Here is an 18,038-nt window from a genome sequence, read left to right on the forward strand (position 1 = left end):
ATAGAGCTTCAATTTTACAATGGAGAAACCCGAGTCATTTTTTGGAGAACAAAAGAATCTTACAAACAGCACCTGCCCATTCCTGATGCAGGGAGCTGTCTGCTGGTTAGACCAAATAAAAGCTGATTTAGGAGCTTCATGATGGACTCAAGAGTGAGCAAAACTGTTTAGCAGCTACCTGAGCTGATCAGTCCCACCCTGCTGACAACTACTCTGCTGAGTCAGAGGCTGGTAAAGGAGGTGCTTGCCCCCTTCCAAATCTCTGGATGCCCATAACCTGCTCTGGACACACCTAGCATTTTGGTGGCATGCTCCTAAACCATGGGCCTCTTTACGGGTAGCAGTTTACCTCTGGAAATTCGGCTTAGGCTAGTAAAAAGTACTAGAAGGGAGGAGGCAGAGCTATTTTTCCCCCCCATTAACCTAATCTTCTTTTCCTCAGACTATGTAAATCCTAAATTACATGAAAGCAATTGCTATAACTGGTTAAAACTGGTTTCTAAGTTAATGACACTGAAGTAATGCTGCAAACAGCTGACCCATTAACAAAAGTCTTTAACTAGTATACAGCTAATTTATCAGTACTACCATCATAAAACTACAAATGTTTTTGTTTTTTTTTTTTGAAAATGTCCTGCTGCAGAATTGCATGAGCATGTACTTGGGTGGGATACCCCATACCAATGCCTCCAAATGAGGAACTTTCTGATATCACCTACATCAGTTGTGCTTCATTAGTAAATCAGGATGCAACAAACCAACTGTATCTCAGACACAGAGAAAGGCTTCTCTCTGCTAACCTATGGCTCAGATAGACAGGATGTTGCAATTATAGTGCTTAGGAGGCACTCAGCTAGAGGGCTGCTTTTTCACGGGCAAGCTCCAAGAACATAATGGGACAGAATACTCCCACTGGAAAAAAAAAAAAAAAAGTCTTTAATCTGTAAACAGGGAGTTTAGGAGCAATTTGTTCAAATCACAAAAATCCACTTTTTACCCTTCTGAACTACAGGAAGCCTTTCACAACAGAAGGACAAGACTAATTTCAGAGCATGTTTATACACTGCAAAGACAGGATTGTTCCCAGTGATGGCTTAATTTATCTATCAGGGGCAGAAAAAGCAATAAGAAGCGCAGCACAGACTTCAGGATGCGCTGACAATCAGAGCACAGCCTCTCCAGGGATCCTGGGTGCGCCTTGCGGTTTCTGCTGTGTTCCCAGGAGGATGCTGTGGCAGTATCACTGCATTTGTTACCTGAGCACAGCTAAATGAAGCTGGCACAAACACCAGACAGAGTTACAGCCACAGCCTTATGAAGTGGCACAGAAATAGTCATGTCCCCTGGTTTATGAAGGCAGTATCATTTCCCCTCTCACACACTCAGATGCACATTCCATAAAAGTTTGCAATATCACCAGCGGTGCCAAGGCAAGCGTTCACAAATTGAGAAATGCTGACCTTTATGATGCTTGAGCCCTAGAAATGGAAACCACTAGCTGGTTATCTGAGCAACTCCAGGTCTTCAGTGCAGCCCTGCTCTTGTACAAGCCTTAGGGATGAGGATGAACACCCTTCCTTGGGGATCAAAGGACAAGGAAGGCCCAGCGTGCAGACAGCTAAAGCACAGCAGGTAAAAGGGGTGGGGAGCATCATGCTGCTGCTCCAACAGGCAGTCAGATTTTGGTCTGCCCCATCTCTCTGGTAGTGGGTGGTGTTGTACAAGGAGACAACAGGCAGGGTCAGGCAGGATGAAAGCAGACAGAAAAGCAGAGGGCACCACAACAAGAGAGGGCAGCTTCCTCATGCTCAGCTGAGCAATGCGCAGGAGAAAGTCCCTGAAGTCCTCCTGGCACACACAGGCAGGATTTTTGGTCAACCCCACACAACATCCCGCAGTGACAAAATCACATGGCTGACAGGGACCTCCTCCATCTCAGCACCACCCGTAATATCACACCATGAGCGGAGGAGTCAGTCATGTGCACTGGGTCTGCTGAATGGGATGAGCAAGGCTAACAAAATAAAAGCCTTGAGACAGGGGAAACATGAGGATACTTCAAGTCTGGATACAGCACTCTGTGAGGCTGGGCAACCCCACTTTCATCTCCAAAAAGACCTTAGAGATAGGGAAAGGACTGGCAGCCATCTGCTTCTACTGTAAAAAATATGTAATACTGAACACATCTGAGAAGCACTGAACTGCAATGCAAGGACATACAGTGACTTTTTTTTTTTTAATGCTATCTGTGGTAAGGTCAGTGCTACAAAGCTATAAATTGGTTACATTACAAATGGGCTAATTAAAAAATACTATGCTATAGGCAGAGGTGGAGTATAAAGATCAGACTTTAAATTCTTCTAATTTTTAACATTATGGAGGAAAAAGGGTCCTTCTCTGTATTGCCAGCAAAGGATATTAAATATCTGATTGTTTCAGACAGGACCAACACTTCAATTTATACTTATTTATCACTAAGGAAAAAACCTCTGTGCTTGCAGAAATCACTGAGTAAAACTCCAAGCCCTAATAACAAATAAAAGCAACAATGAGATACAATAGTTTTTTTTTTAAATTTACATTAAGATTTGAAAATTCTGAATTCTTACAAAATAGATTTGAAACCCTTACTAACGCAGAAATACAGCATGTAATGTACCTCTTAGAAGACAGCTGTGTTGTGACTTGAACAGCTTCGAAAGCACATGATACCAGAACAAACGGGATTGCAACCTGTTCAAAAAACAAGCTAGATTTTGGCTTATTGTCATATTTACAAAAAGAACCTGGGCAGGTTGTGGAAACATTTTCCTGTTTTTGAAATTATCACAGAATGGGTATGTTACAAAATAAAATATTGGCTAGACAGGGTAGAAAATAATTTTGACGGAAACATTTTCAGTTAATAAAAATCCCCTTCCATGGTCACAGCTGAACTGCAGTGAAATAAGCCATGAGGTAATATGGAAAACCATAATTAAAACAGATCCTCACTTGATTTATCCATTTTAGCACTAGTGGTAAATATTTCAACAAGGGTAGAAGACAACTATTCAGGTCCAGCATCTCACATGAGAGGCTGCAGAGTTTCAAGTATAAAAGGACAATCTCATCACAACCACAAAGAAGTCTGAATACAGAAGGCATTCAGTAAGGCAATGGTCACACTGCCCCTCCAGAGCCAAGTCAAGCAAATCAAGCAAATGTAAATGGTTCAGTCAATTAAGAACAAAACAAACTAGAAAACATGAATGCTGCCTTTTGCTCTTTCTAAAGTTGAATTGCAATCCTTACGTTAGCAGTGTATAGAACCTGACTACTGGCATCCAGAAGGTTTGCACTATTGATCTGTGTCCTGCAGGACAACACACAGTGTACCTGTAACTTCAGTCTGCTTTCTCCAGAACAGAAGCAGCAGAAAAGCAGTGGTAGAAAAGAGTGCTTATTTTAGTAATAACCAATAAATTGAATGTCCCACTTCATCCCTCTGGCAGATCCTTTACTCAAATACTAGAAAAGAGCAACCACACCTTGCCTGCAAACCAGAAGTGCAATCCAATCTCTGACAGACTACTGAAAAATACAGAAAATTATAGCCATTGTAAAATGACAACCCAATCAGTAGAACATCCAATGCCTTTATTTAATATAATATACATAGAACTAATTATATACATCCTCAATGTTTCTGTTGATTTTATACTACAGGAAAAGCTTATAACTTTAAAAATTATTGAAGTATTTCCAACATCTGAAATTTCCATTTTAATACAATAAATGGACCTAATGCTGTTAAATTATACTTCCACGCACTTCAGCTTCTCTTTTGGGAAAGAGAATGATCCCTCTAGAAACCCTACAAAGGCTGAAAGCTTCACACATGGTTAAGAAGCCTAATGAAGCTCAAGTACATATATATGTTTTTGTGAACTGCGAAGTAACAACCATGTATGTGATACGTTATTTATTCCACACTTCTTTGAGAAAATTTCAACAAGCTAAGAATACTAACCTTCAGTAAAAGCAAGCCTCCCATCATGAAGGGACTGAATACAGTCAAGAAACAATAGACAGATGCAGGATCAAAACTAGAGAAACATGAAAAAGACATTACATATCTTTGAAATGGCATTTTCCATTTAAAAATAAAAAAAAGCCTTTAATTACCCTGTAACACACTGGGTTGTATATACATTTTTAAACAAGGCTTCCAATTTTATCTTCTCTTGATGAAATATTAAATCAGCAGGAACTGCCAACATCACCTTTCTTTCTCTACAATTTTTCTCTGTGTTTTTCAAGGTGCCATGCTGTTGGTGGGCAACCAAGTTCTCTCTGCTCATCCTGCCGATAACATCTAATGGAATTGAGACAACCTCACAACCAACAAGCTCAGGCTCTTAGGGAAGATCTTGCAGAGAGGAGAAACAAAATAAATTACAAAATGATTACTGCTTTGATTCTGCTGCCCTGATTTTGCTAATGAAATTTATGTCAATGATGCTTAGTACATCAACTGCAGGAAGAATTTTTTGTACTGTCTCAAACAAATAAAATTTACCTGTTAATAGAAGCTATGTTTCCAGTGCCAAAAAAGGCTGTCACTATGAAGAAAACCTAGATGTATTTAAGGAAAATACACTACAGAAATGACTGCAATAAAAGAAAACCAGAATTTCTCCTCCTTCATTCCAATTTACCTTCAAAATCTATCATGAAACCACAATGAGCTGATCCACTGTTACAAGCTTAGAGTGCATTAAGAAATCCAAAGTATTTTCTAGCTCTACTCTAGATTTCACACACCAATACATCAATTTTAAAATACATACTGCCTAGGTAAGGTTTTAGAGTCTGTCTCGAGGCCCCTGTAAGAAAGCTGCAGGTGGCTTTTTGTGTCCCTGCCTAGCAAGATAGGAACATCCCTGGACCACAAATCCAGCTGTGCATTCAAACACATGCTCTTGCAGAAAGTAATGACACATGCATGTGTTCTGCATGCCAAAAGAGATGGCTTTATTGAGGAACTGTCCATGGAAGAGGTAGTTGCTCTTAAAAAGGGCTAGAGGTTCCTATGCTATCCTTACTATAGATTCTTTTTCCCAAAGAATATGCTGAGTCTACCCATGGCAGAATGTGACTCCCATTTTCTTCCTTACCTGAGGGAGGACGACTCCAGCAGTATCTGTACAGCTAGGAGTTTTTTGATAAATCCTACCTTTTTCATCTAGATAAAACACTTGCTACTACATGAGTCCATGAAAGGTATTTTTCTTGCTCTTGAGCTCATAAGAGCCCATTATAGCTCACAGCGCTCCAGCTGAAGAATGGTTTTTAACTTACTTTGCATAAGGCAGAGGGTCATAAGTCAGTGAGGATGGGCTGCTGTTGCCAGAGCTCCCTCTGGGCCTTTTGCTCCTGTTATCACTCCTGCTATTTAAGTCTCTCCATAAACAATTTGTTACCAGCTGTTCAGTAGAATCATTGGGATTCTGCATGCAATATTTGGGAAGGATTAGGTCAGCATAACTGAAGAAATCAGGCTTCCCAAGAGTATCACAATTTCGAGTTTAGTAACACGGCAGTCTAACAGCCTAGCGCAGTTCTGCTGGTTGAGATTTATAAGAACAGGTCTGCAATAAAACAAAAAAGAAAATGCCAGTAACACATAGGTCTAATAAAAATGCTAAGCATGAGCAATCTGAATCTTTTCCTCAAAGACCAGGCTCTGTGATTTCTCAGCAGATGCCAGCTACTGGGCCTGATACAGGAGCCTTGGGACAACATTAAGACATACAGTTCACAGGGTCATAGTTGCAGTATGACTGCTCTAGCAGAAAAGGTTTCTCCTCTAATACCACTATTTCTAAACATTAAACAGCATCTAAATTAAAAAAAAAAAGAAGTCACAGCATGCTTTGAGCAGGCAAAGGAGATCTGCAAATTGGTTATTTTTTCAGGAGCTGAGAAAAACACATTCAAGTGTTTCAGATTAAAGTAGTATTCACTTGTGGGGCAGTGTGAGGAGCAGAAAAGGCCTTGACTCTGTGCAAGCACTGTATTATCAATACTGTTGTCATCACAAATGCAAAACATAGCCTCATAGTAGTTACTCTGATGAAAATTAACTCCAGCCAAAACCAGCACAGCTACATTCCAGTGTTAAAGTAGTACTATGCTGGAGCTTTAAGAAATACAGTTAGATTAGTTGATTTTTGTTTTTTTTTTACCAGTATTTAGCAACTGACAGACAGCAGTAGCTTTACTAAAGTTGGCACATTTTTTGTTAAAATAGCAAATGAAATTGATCCATTTATTGCAAGGTGTCTCAGCTCTTTTTAGGTATACTAAAGCAAAGACAAACATCAAACACTTAGCAAATCATTTCGCCTTCTCTCTTAGCATTAATCTGCCTTCTTAAATTGGTATCTTAAGTTACACTTTCTCTGCTGCAGGCTCCCAATGTCCAACAACACAGTTCCAAATTCCAAAAGCGTGGACTCTATGACTGTGACTCACCCTCTCAGATCTGGTTATCTGACGAACTATCAAGTCTGTTTCTGTAGGAACCAGTACTGAGACAACTTCTCCCCAGATACAGTTACTCACCTGCAGGAAACCCCCCTATGTTCTAGACTGGCTCACTTTCTCTCCACTTGCTCATCCATCATCCTTGCTGCCAAATAGCTCCCACTTAATTGCAGTCCCACAATGAAAGAGAAAAATGGCAGTGTTATCAATATACTGTATTGAAAAAAACCCCAAAAATCAGCTGCAGTATCAGTTAGAGGAATGCAAACTAACTGCTATGTTAGTGAACAAATAGCTCTTCCCTCCTAAGACCATATAATTTCTAACAGCAAAAATCACTTGTGATATAAATAATTCTAGGCCAGATTCTAGGAACGTTTCACTTTGAGCTTGCAGGAACTGTCGTTCTTGTTTCATCTGTCTGCTACCTAACACACTGCCATGCTCTAAAAATGAGGATAACTTTAATATCACCTGTTTCAACTGGTTTGTGAAGGTGAGCAAGTTCCCTTCCGCCAAAATGTAATCAAACAAAACCAAACTGAAAACAGAACTCCTCAGAAGAAAATTTACCTCAGCTGCAATGGTCGTAAGTGGGCAAGGAGCCAGATTCTAAATCAGCGCATTTTTAACTACTTGATAAAATGCATACTGTACAACACCATTGCTTTTGAGCAATAAGAGCCAAATCATCTTTACCAACTTCTGTTCTCAGTGAGTATCAGACTACAGATTTTGACTGCAGGTTCATTTGAAAAAGGTTTTGAACAACCTTTTTGCAGGTTGTTTTGAAACAAACCCTTTTTTTGCCCCGTAGTGCAGCAACCAGCCAAAGGATACAAAGAAGAAGGACCTCCGGACATCATCCAGGTGGAGCTGTCGAAACTGAGTTATATCCATAGCACAGGTGAAGTTGAAAACAGCAAGCTGGAAAGACAGCAAAAGGAATCAATACCAAACATCAGCTAATGGACTTTGCTAGAACCACTGTACTGTTACTGAAACGAATGAGAAAGAAACCTACTTCCATATCACCCATTATTAGAGTATTATAATAAGGACTGCAAACCATGTTTTCATTATACTTTAATGAATTAATGAATCTGTCAGAAAGACTGTACAAGTGAGGTGATCAAATGAACAGTGAAGCTTCCACTGTTATCTACACTAAAAATGAACTTCCATGCCTTAGACTTATAATCATCTTTTTTCATCAGAAATATTCCTCCTACACACATTCACTTCCACTGCTCACATGAGCATATGGATAAAGATCCTCAGAAATAAGACTGCAATTATCCTCATTTGACTTATTTTGTGAGTGAAAATAGTAAAATAATCTCCATCTCTTTTACTCAGTCCTCAGCACAATATCACTTGACTTGAAGAGAAATTATCTTCATGGAATTTAAGAGGTCATTGAACTCCTTTACATAGGGAAAAAGAAAAAAAACCAAGTAACAGACATTCAACACTGATAACATTTTAATTTAAAATAATCTCTCTGCATCAGAGAATTGAGCTGCATTATCCAATACAAGATTTACTTTGCAGCATACATTAACAGGCATTCTAGGGATGATATTTTCTAATGTAAAAACAGGAGCAGGGGTATTCCATTATTCCTTTCACTTAAACCAAAAGTTTCAAGCGAATGTTGACATACTGTGAGTGACAACTTAAAACATAATTATAGCCTACCTATGCTCTTTTTATTTGCACGATTTTATTAATAAAGCATTCATCACTGTTGAATACTACTTTAATAGAACTTTATTTCACAATGAAGAGAACACCAGACTAACAGCAAACAGGCAAGCATCAAAGTTGTCTTGCAACAAGATGCAAAAGATAGAGTGGGTCCTAGAGTGGAAGAGAAAATACATCCCACAGATGCTAAACACCTTCAGTTGCAATTGTGGCATCACACTAATTGCAATTTTGATATTCAGATTCCATCCCTATTGCTTCAGATGCTACAAAAAACAATCACACAAATTATCATAAAGGTAGCATAAATAGAAAGTGATTTATGTTTCCATTTCTGTTTTTTAGCCTTGAATTGGTAAAGCCTACTCTCTGAAGTTTCAAAACTGTCTTCCTTGCACGAGCATCACAAAACTACAGTATGTGTCAAGTTCACTCTGATGACTGTCTTGGCTCAGGTTTCAACCTCCAGGACTTCTCCCTAATTTTTATGAGTTGCAAAAGGAAGGAAAGATGTGTACCAACACTTCTCTTCAAGTGACTCTGGCCACTCCCATGCATGTGCAGCCAAGAGGGTTCATCTGGGAGAAGCCAGCGAGATCTGTGGTGCACACCCACCTGGCTCACAGGACCCAAACCACTGTAACCGGCACTTTGGATCTGACCAAAACAGTGGCACAGCCCCAGTTTGTTCAACCCTAGACCTAACCTAAGAGCTAAGCAGTAGTGTGAGCAGCATGGCCTTTGCAAATTGTTGACAATACGCTAAATTTTAAGGTGGAAGAAGTTGCATTGATTACAAAATTCCCCTTTCTCCTCCAGGCAAATCTGAGAATTTCAAGTTCCAAGTTGGTCTCCAGTTCCTTGTCAGTCTAAACAGAAATAAGTCTCCATCCTTGAACAAAGAGAGGATAAGTCAAATTAAGATTTCTAATATTTCCTATGGGTCTTTTCAGAAATCAAATCATTTCTTTTCAGCCTCTCACTCGTGAGTCCATGATCAGACCAAAAAACGTACAGTGACACTGTATTTACCCTGAAGAGTTACTGTACCTTTCTGCTAAATTGCCACTACACTTGACAGAGACAGCTCTGTAGCTTACAGACCACACCACTGCCTCTTACTAACTCAAACTGTCTTCCTGGATTCCTAGAAATGGCTCTGACGTGCAGTATCTTCAGTAACATGAATTACAAATCTTACTTACAAGGTCATATTCCTAGTTCATGAAACAGCTAATACCGGCTTCCCAAACTGAAAAGAAATGCTAAGAGTTGCTCTCTGAAAACCACTCAGAATATTTATTAAATCCTCAAAGAAACAACAACAAAAAAATAAAGCTCTTAATTAAATAGATGTATCTATCAAGAGCTGGTACCTTTGGTTTGAGTGAAAGACCATAGTGCTGCAGTGCTTCTTGTTCCATATTTATCCACACAAACATCAAACCAAACAGTGCCAGTGGAAAGAGAGCTTCATATCTGAAAAGTAACGTAATAATCACAGTAAGTGCAGTTGTTGAAAACTAATTGACATCAAATACTGACATGTTTCTTTTCTTTTTTCTTCACACAAAAGATATACCAAGACCTGGTGGCATTCTCACTCTTCTTTCCCCATTTCCAAACACCCACAGTTGGTTGAATTTTAAAGCCATAAAGTAGTTAAATGTCAAAAGTCGGAGAAACGGAATTTGCTTCAGCTTTTGCATTTTTTTGTTCAATGGCTGCCACAATGCTGGAGGAGTGCCTTTTTTAATTTTAACAAAACTGGAATAAAGTTAAAAGAAACAGGAAAAAAACCCCGCATTCAAAATTAATTTTCTGCAAAATGGAGTATTTTTCAATGAGAGCAATTTGGAACTGAGGGGTTACAGTTCCACTTAAACAGCAGCTAGAGACTGTGTCTCTTTAGGACCTAATCACACAAACTCATCATGGTGATCTCAGTTTAGTTCTAAGGAAACAGACATCTGTATAAGAAAAGCAGCATTCACTTCAGTGAAATGTTCTTTTCTTCACTGTATTCCAATACTTCACAACAGCGGCATCAAGTCACACTCTAACCATGGCCACTAAGCTGTTCTAGCTACACCCCCGATACCTGAGGTGTACTTCTGGCTCCTACAGCACTCAAATTCCAAAGTATGAATGTATTTATGTGAGAGATTAATACCTCCAGAACACATAAGGGTGTAGACTGAAATTGGATAACATTTAGTTTCTCCAGTTCCACTTCATGGTACCTCCCAGGCTTTTTTCTTTCAGGATAAAATTATAATACTGATACTGACTGTAATACTGATATTGACAAGACTGTAAATGTTTCCCTTTTTATTTTTTCCTTCTTAGACAAACCTCCTTCTCTAAAAAATAAGGAAATCATTGCAGTCAATCTAGGTAATGTTGGGCTACAAAGCAATTTCAAACTGGAACAAAAAATTTTGAAAAGACATTTCAACTTTAATTATCAGAACCACAGGCAGCTAAACATGAAGACAAAATAGTTACATTGTCGGTAATAGTAACACTACAGACCTTATAATGGTCTGCACTTGCCTGCAGATTAAATGCCTTCAATAGTATTGGTGACAAGTGGTTGTATGCAACCATGCTCTTGAGCTGGCTTCCGTATTTCCACTTAACTGCCCCTAGAAAGGGGCTGCAATTACCCAGGCAATGTGCTGGGTTATCAGTACATGACAGAAGAGTGCACTGAGGAGAGAAACACTGGACACTTCGGGCACCAGTGCCTTGGGTTTTGTTTTCTCTTTTAAGAGTTGTTCCAAAATATTTTCATCTATTTGGACATTGTAGGAAGGCAGCAGAGAGCTGTCAGCATTTATGTGGTCTGGTGCAGGGCCAAAATAGAAAGAGTGAGATTGCCAGCCTCAGAGAACAACATCCATGCTTTATCCAGTAGCCAGCACAGGCTAAGAAGGCTGAGTGTAAGAATGTATGTGCAGTCAGGAGTAACATTAGGATCAAAATCTTAATGGGGAAGTGGGAGGAAGGGAAGGTAGAAGACTGGAAAAAAAAAGGAGATGTTTCAACTAAAATGAGAGTATCCACAGGAGGCAGCTATTGCAAAATGTCTGCTGCAAGATGTTTTATTCCACTTAATTTTCCAGTGTAATTAAATCCAGAGGATAAGTGGGAGGGGAGGCGGAAAGAACAGTTCCTATACTCCCCATTAATTATGCTCTTAAGAGCTACCAAGTCCGAGTAAAAATAAAGGGCTGCCTGATATAGTGTTCTCTTCATTTAAAACATCAGAGGAATTGACTTTTATCCAAAAAGAAGCAAGGTCTAGTCTTTATGGGAAACAACATCCCTTTGAAAAAAAAAAATTACTTCCACAAAAATCTCTCAAAATACAATTTTCCCTCATTTTAGGACTACCTGTTTCCTGGCACACATCATTTAAGCTATAACCAGTGCTGAGCAGCTGTGAGAGACGCTATTTCCTTTTTTCTGCAAGCAGAAAAGCACACGTCAAAACAACAAAAGGCATAAACTAAACCAGACTTTCTTATTTTGGTGCAAGACTGTTTGAACACACAGCCTTCCAGCCACTGCCTTGTCTAGTTAAAAGGAATGTCAACAAACTGTGTTTATAATACAAGGAAGAACATGAAAGTTCCCCTAAAATTTTATTTAGTAAACTAAACAAGGAGATAAATGCTGGAAGCACATATTACACCTTTAACAGAAATGTGCATGAGATGAAACAGTTTCACATACAGTCCTGGATTTTCATATGTAAAACCAACTCAAATAGAGTAAGAATGAAGTACCCTGTGCTGAGGAGCAGGTAGGTGGACATCAAGGAGAGCAATATGCTGAACAGTCTCTCAAAGAGAAATGTGGGGCTCAGTAGCAGCAACACTGGGGAAGAAACTGCAATAATAATAAGAGATCTGTCAGTCACAACATGCAAAACATTTCATCTTCAGAAAACAAGATAAAATGTCAAGATTTGAGGAAAGTTATGTACAGAAATTCAATACAGATAATATATGACGCTCTATTTTCAGAACTTACTTTTGCTAAAGAAAATGCAATGTTTGGAATGTTTCACATTCATCAAAAGTAGTTTCAGTTCTGTACCATTTTAATTCCCTGTCTTTCTACATCACAGCCTTCATAATTTCTCATGAACTAATGTTAATAAGTCTTTAAGATTATGCAGAAGCACAATCTTACAACCCAATCAAACTTGACTGTTTAATACTACTCTGAAAACCACTTACCATGGCCCTGAGGACATCTGGTAACTCAAAGACTGCAGTGACAAAGCCACTGCTCCAATGGATTGGAACCATAGAAAGGCTCGGGTTGGAATGGACCTTAAAGATCACTTAGTTCCAAGCCCCCTGGCATGGGCAGGGACACCTTCCACTAGGGCCAGGTTGCTCAGAGCCCCATCCAACCTGGCCTTCTATCATTTGTAATTAGATTAGGAATTGGGCTCCTGCAAAAGTGAGTAACGAGGAAGAAAAACAGGAAAGATGGCCAATGATTGAAGAAGAGAAAGGGAGAAGGACAAGCATTGCTGTGACTTAATCTTTAAACACGATTTTTTTTTTAATATGAAAATTGCATGCTTACAAAAAAGTATGCTGACAAATAACATTCATGTGATTCTTCATTGCAGTATAGTAGCTTCACATTACTCAATCTTTCAAAGGTTGCATCAACAGTAAGTCAAAACTAATAATCACTCTAAGTAACACAAAACTATAAGATATTACAGAACGTGCTCGCTGTGATTATCGTCATTGCATACATTGGTATTTACAGTAAACATATCAATGAAAGAGAGGTGAGGTCTCTAAGTCCTGTGAGTCAGGATGTTTTATTTCCTGGCTTTCAGCCTGGGCCACTGCTACATTTACAGAATAAGTGACTTCAAGGGGCTCCAAGAAGGTCCAATTCAAGTAGGAACTCCAGGGACCTCACTGAAAGTCAGAACAGTTGGAAATAAATTCAGCATGGCAACTGGCCTCTGTGAGCAACACTGAACCTATCAGATGTGTATCACTGAGTGCAATCATAGACGGGAACAGATGAGTGGCTAATAGATGATAATTAGTCTCTCTCTTCCATCTCTGATGTGATACATCAGATACTAATAATAAAAAGACCTGTAGGTTTCTGGCTGACCTACACAAACCTCTGTATATGACCCCCATATGCTGTTGTGATTCCAAGTTCCTCAAAATTTGGCAAGTGGCTATGATAAATTTCCACAGATGAAAATTTTAAGACATAATATACATTCATTTAGAAATATCTGGTAATATTAAGATGGTTCTGAAGAGCATGGGAAGCAGATGAATTAATGTTACACCTCCTGGTTTTGCCTCTATGTTTGCAGTTAAGTTATGAACCATAGAGTGTTACAGCTAACGTCACCTGGGCACAAGCCTGAAGGAACCCAGCCATCACTAATTCATTTGCCTGGCTCCTCAAACACCAGTCTTTCTCAAAAAAAAAGGTAGGTCAGAAAAAAAAGGTAGGTCAAATTTAAAATTTAAACAGTTAGGTTTCATATTAATCAGGATAAATAGCTGAGAAGGGGGGTAAAAGTTCCCTAGGAAACTTCAGAAGTATTATTATTATCCTGACGCAATAATAAAACAGTATTATTATGCACAAATACTAATAACTGTGTGGTTCTAGTTTTATAAATACACAGATATACAAAATGAGAGTTCAGTAACAGTACCATTCTTCCACAACTGAGCAAAAAGACAAAGAGGAGTTGGACCACTTGCAATCCCACTAACCCTGGAAAAGCTTCAGTAGAGTTTGGTACCTTAATTCTTATGATATCCCATTTGTGGTACACACTGGCAACAAGGCAGGTGCCAGTTCTGATTATGGTAATGACAAGGCATTTCTCTTCAAGAGGAGTATTGAGGACATGCTGGATGCCTTAGTGTTTTACCTGCTTATTTCTGTGTTTAATTATGGAAAGCAATTTCAGCAAGTACACAAAGCTCCTATCTTGTATATCATATTCACTTAGAATGATTATTTCCAGTCTGAAAGGCTTTGCTAAAATATTCAGTACTACTGTGGCAGCAAGTAGACATTTTGAGTACCAGTGAGTTTGCTTCACTGTTAGCTTTATTTTTATCATCACCCACAACAAAGAGAATTTCTAATATACTTTTTCCTCATAACTCTAAACCTCTTTGACTGCCTGAATCATCTCTTAGATGAAAAATGTTTCTCTTTCATCCTTACACAGGAGAGAAATATAACCTTTACACCCAATTCCTGCTCCAGTAAGCCAAGCAGGACTTCATCGATTTCATTGACTTTACTACTGCAAGAAATTCATCCACACAGAGATCCCCATTTAGCTTAGCAGGCTACAAAGAGCTAGGGGAGCATGATGGAAAGGAAAATGCTCTGAAGAAAAATACATTACTAAGAAAGCTTTGCTCACACACACTGATCACAATCACGGAACTTAATCTTGAATCCATTTGCTCAAGCAGAAGCAGGATTGCTAAAACTGACAAGATCTGCTTAAGTTAAAACAATGTCACCAGTACAGGAATGTACAAGACAACCAGCAAGTAAGTAACATGGGCCACAGTTCTTTCATAAAGCTATGCTTAAATTCCTGATCTTGACTTGTAGCAAAAAGCTGCTATCAAATTTTATATGGGATAAGTTTAGCTCTAAAAGAAATTCCACATTTCAGATCACTCAGGGATAAACAATGCTTAACATTTTCTAATGGAGCCCTATAGAAATTATTTTTATTTTATAGCTGAAATATCAAAATTATTGCTTCACTACATTCCAGAACTCCACTAACAATTCCATTTGTTCCGTTTAGTCATACTAAGATTTTTCAGTGGTAAAAAATTCATAGACTTGCAAATTACTTTTTTTTTTAATAATTAGATACTAACAGATGTCAAACATACACTATTATCATTATTTCACAGGTGTTTTGCAAGGCGGCTCTCAAAACCACTTCCACATCCCAAGGGTCACTGCCATCTGCTGCAGTTTTAAGTTTACATTGAATTACAGCAACAACCTTGGGTCATTTCCCTATGCTCAACTGGACTGATAGCAGAACATATCAGATCACCCATATCTGTCTCCAAGTGAAACAGAAAGGGAATTTATGCTGTTATATCCCTAAAAGTGGTCTTCAAAATATTCAGAACACTCAAAATAAAAGATAAAGCTATTTATAAATCCAAGGTATTTGCATTTTACCACAAACTTACAAAGGAATAGTATTTTAGAAGACTTTTTTCAAAACTCACTTAGGAAAGCAAACATACAGAAGAATTATCAGCAGTCAGATAAAAGAAAATAAGATGCTAATGAAAAAGTGACATAGTCCAACCCCAGACTCCGCAAACTGCCAGCACAGAAATTTGAGAGGGAAGATTTTCTTACCTAGCGTCATCCAGCTAATAATTTGATTCATTACAGGTAATCCCTGTTTGATCTTAAGACTGTCATGGGTACTGCTCACAACATATGTCGAAAGTGCAACACCGAACATCTAGAAAAAAGAAATTGGGCAATGAAACACAAAATTAATGTATGGATGTTCGCCATCCCTTACTAAATATGCTTTAGAGTTGCATAAACACCTCATCTGAATCACTATAAGAGCAGGAAGTCAATGACAGTGTCAAAATTTGTAACTTTTTATAATTTACAATTACCAGGTTTTCAAAACTTCTCTCTAGATTACTTTTTATTAGCAGTCTTATTATTTATTTCTGCTATTTTAAAATAGTATACACAAGTAACCTGGACCACTGATTTGACATGATACGCTCTTTGTCAAGAGTAACTATTTAAACACTCCTGCAAACCACAGAAAACACACACCCCCCCGAGTCCTTCAAGGGGCTCTTGTTCTCAAACAACAGCCACAAAGAACAAGCAGAGCCTTTGGCTTTGCTGCAGAATCAGGTACAGGGAGAAGGGGAAGGCTCCTGTAAGAAGAGAAGTAGCAGCAGAACAAACTGGAGGTGGCTTTTAAGAGACAGAAAGAAGTTGTTGGGTTTTTTGCCCCCCAACAGAACTGACTGAACCACCTCAAGCAGAGCCCTCTGCCTTACAGAAGCAGAGAAATTGGAGAGGCTTTTTCTTTGACTAATTCAAGAGACACCATTCAGTCACCAAGTACGTGCAGAAAATCTTTTGAAAATTACCCCATGACTCAGTTATTTTTGAAAGGTGAAAATTATCCATGAAAATGCTTGAGCCAAGTTTTCAATTACTGCTATTTATTCACAACTCTGTAGTTCCACTAAAAGGCAAATCAAGCATGCACAGTACTTTGCAAACATGTGCTTTAAAACTGCATTACAAGATGTAATTGCAGTTGTGGCTTTTTAGTGCACAGCAACTACACCATTCACAGCCATCACTTTGTACCATATGAATAGCTGCTATTTCCCTTGTAGACTGCAGTGATACCTAGTGGGATCAGCCCAGAGGATACATTTAGCATCAGCATTCTTTTTTGACAGGTTTCACAGGTGCTCAGTATCTGCTGCTTCTATTTAATTTCAGGTCACAAGAACATGTACCTCATATTTCTCTGTGACATCAAAAAACAAGGACAAAACATTAGGCATCCAAAAGCTCAGGGAATAGGATCTTTTAGACCTCTGATGTTTATTTTGGACACTTGGCTGTATCCATGCCCTTTGATATATCTTATCAAGTTCTTTTTAGTGTCATAAGCTCTGGTAATTCCTCTGATATCCCCTAGACACTGATGGTCACTTTGCACTGACTTTGTGCCACCCTCCATAATATATCCTGTGCCTTGGAAGACTTGTGATGGCCTAGGAACATTAGTAAGCACAGTGTACTGCTGCTAAATCTATGCCAGTGTCCAGGGCTCAGCATGTGCTTTTGACAATCTTCACATTTTGAGTAACATTCAAACTGCTCTTGGCTTCCACCAGCATCTCCAGGACTGTGGAACCAAGCAGAAGAAACTTGGAGATGCAGAGTTCTCCAGCTAAGAATCTGTCCCACTTCATCCTTCACAACCCTCTCCGATGTTCAGAGATAATTTTTGAACAACATAAGAGCAGGTCTCAGACACACATACCATAGGTCACAGCTACAAAGAAGAATCCAAGGGTGACACCTGCAGTCCCAACACTGCCAGCAGCTCTGGCTAGGAGCCTCCTAAGCATCAAACATTGTAAGGACCCATAGGGAGAATGGCAAAAAAACCAGCGTCATCAGCTGGGCACAAGGCTGGTTGAAAACGCATTTCGTGTCCCCTGGTTCCACCAGAATGACATGGAATCCTACTGTTCACTTCTATTTTAAAAGATATGTAGATGTTGCACGTAGGAACGTATTTTGGTTATGATCTTGGCAGTGTTAGGTTAATGGCCGGACTTGATCTTACAGGTTTTTTCCAACCAAAATTATTCTATAATTCTAATTTAGAGGAGGAAACTAATAAACTGACCACCGTGAACACACACGATGTCCAAGCATCCTGGGAATAACAATGTGGTCCAACGTGATCAACCAATGGCATGATTCAGTAGTGTGGCAGAAACTGGACATCACCTATCAAACGGATGGCAAAGAGAAACTGCTGCTCTCTCTAGCAAAAAATTAAGTTATATAGTGAGCAATGCAGCAGTCTAGCTGATGGATTATGAATGACTCCTCTTTTCATCATTATTGAAGCCTAAATAACCTCTCAGAGATCACAATATCAAAGAATTGTTTTGGTTGGCTTAGGCTTAACTCATCAGTGACCCCAAACA

At 38.9% G+C, this 18,038-nt stretch overlaps 1 protein-coding gene across 8 annotated transcripts in view; it reads right to left on the bottom strand.

Annotated features, from left to right (window-relative positions):
• PIGN (phosphatidylinositol glycan anchor biosynthesis class N) overlaps positions 1-18,038 on the bottom strand; it is a 107,644-nt gene that overhangs the window by 19,186 nt on the left and 70,420 nt on the right. For 7 of the 8 annotated variants that reach the window (XR_015773660.1, XM_088061846.1, XM_088061856.1 and 4 more), the window contains 7 exons: positions 15,676-15,784; positions 12,036-12,138; positions 9,618-9,720; positions 7,372-7,458; positions 4,562-4,617; positions 4,013-4,088; positions 2,660-2,733 (listed from right to left, as the gene is read on the bottom strand). Coding sequence is in view for 7 of the 8 variants with exons in the window: in XM_088061846.1 (XP_087917972.1) it covers positions 2,660-2,733; positions 4,013-4,088; positions 4,562-4,617; positions 7,372-7,458; positions 9,618-9,720; positions 12,036-12,138; positions 15,676-15,784 (608 nt within the window). In the remaining variant the exon portion in view is untranslated. Of the gene's footprint in view, positions 1-2,659; positions 2,734-4,012; positions 4,089-4,265; positions 4,412-4,561; positions 4,618-7,371; positions 7,459-9,617; positions 9,721-12,035; positions 12,139-15,675; positions 15,785-18,038 lie in introns of those variants that run through there. The other variant, XM_088061851.1, reaches the window with a different exon arrangement.

The sequence above is a fragment of the Pseudopodoces humilis genome, chromosome 1 (assembly GCF_049639895.1).
Source record: "Pseudopodoces humilis isolate 2021_Gansu_Grassland_sample_001 chromosome 1, ASM4963989v1, whole genome shotgun sequence".
Taxonomy (NCBI): Eukaryota; Metazoa; Chordata; class Aves; order Passeriformes; family Paridae; genus Pseudopodoces; species Pseudopodoces humilis.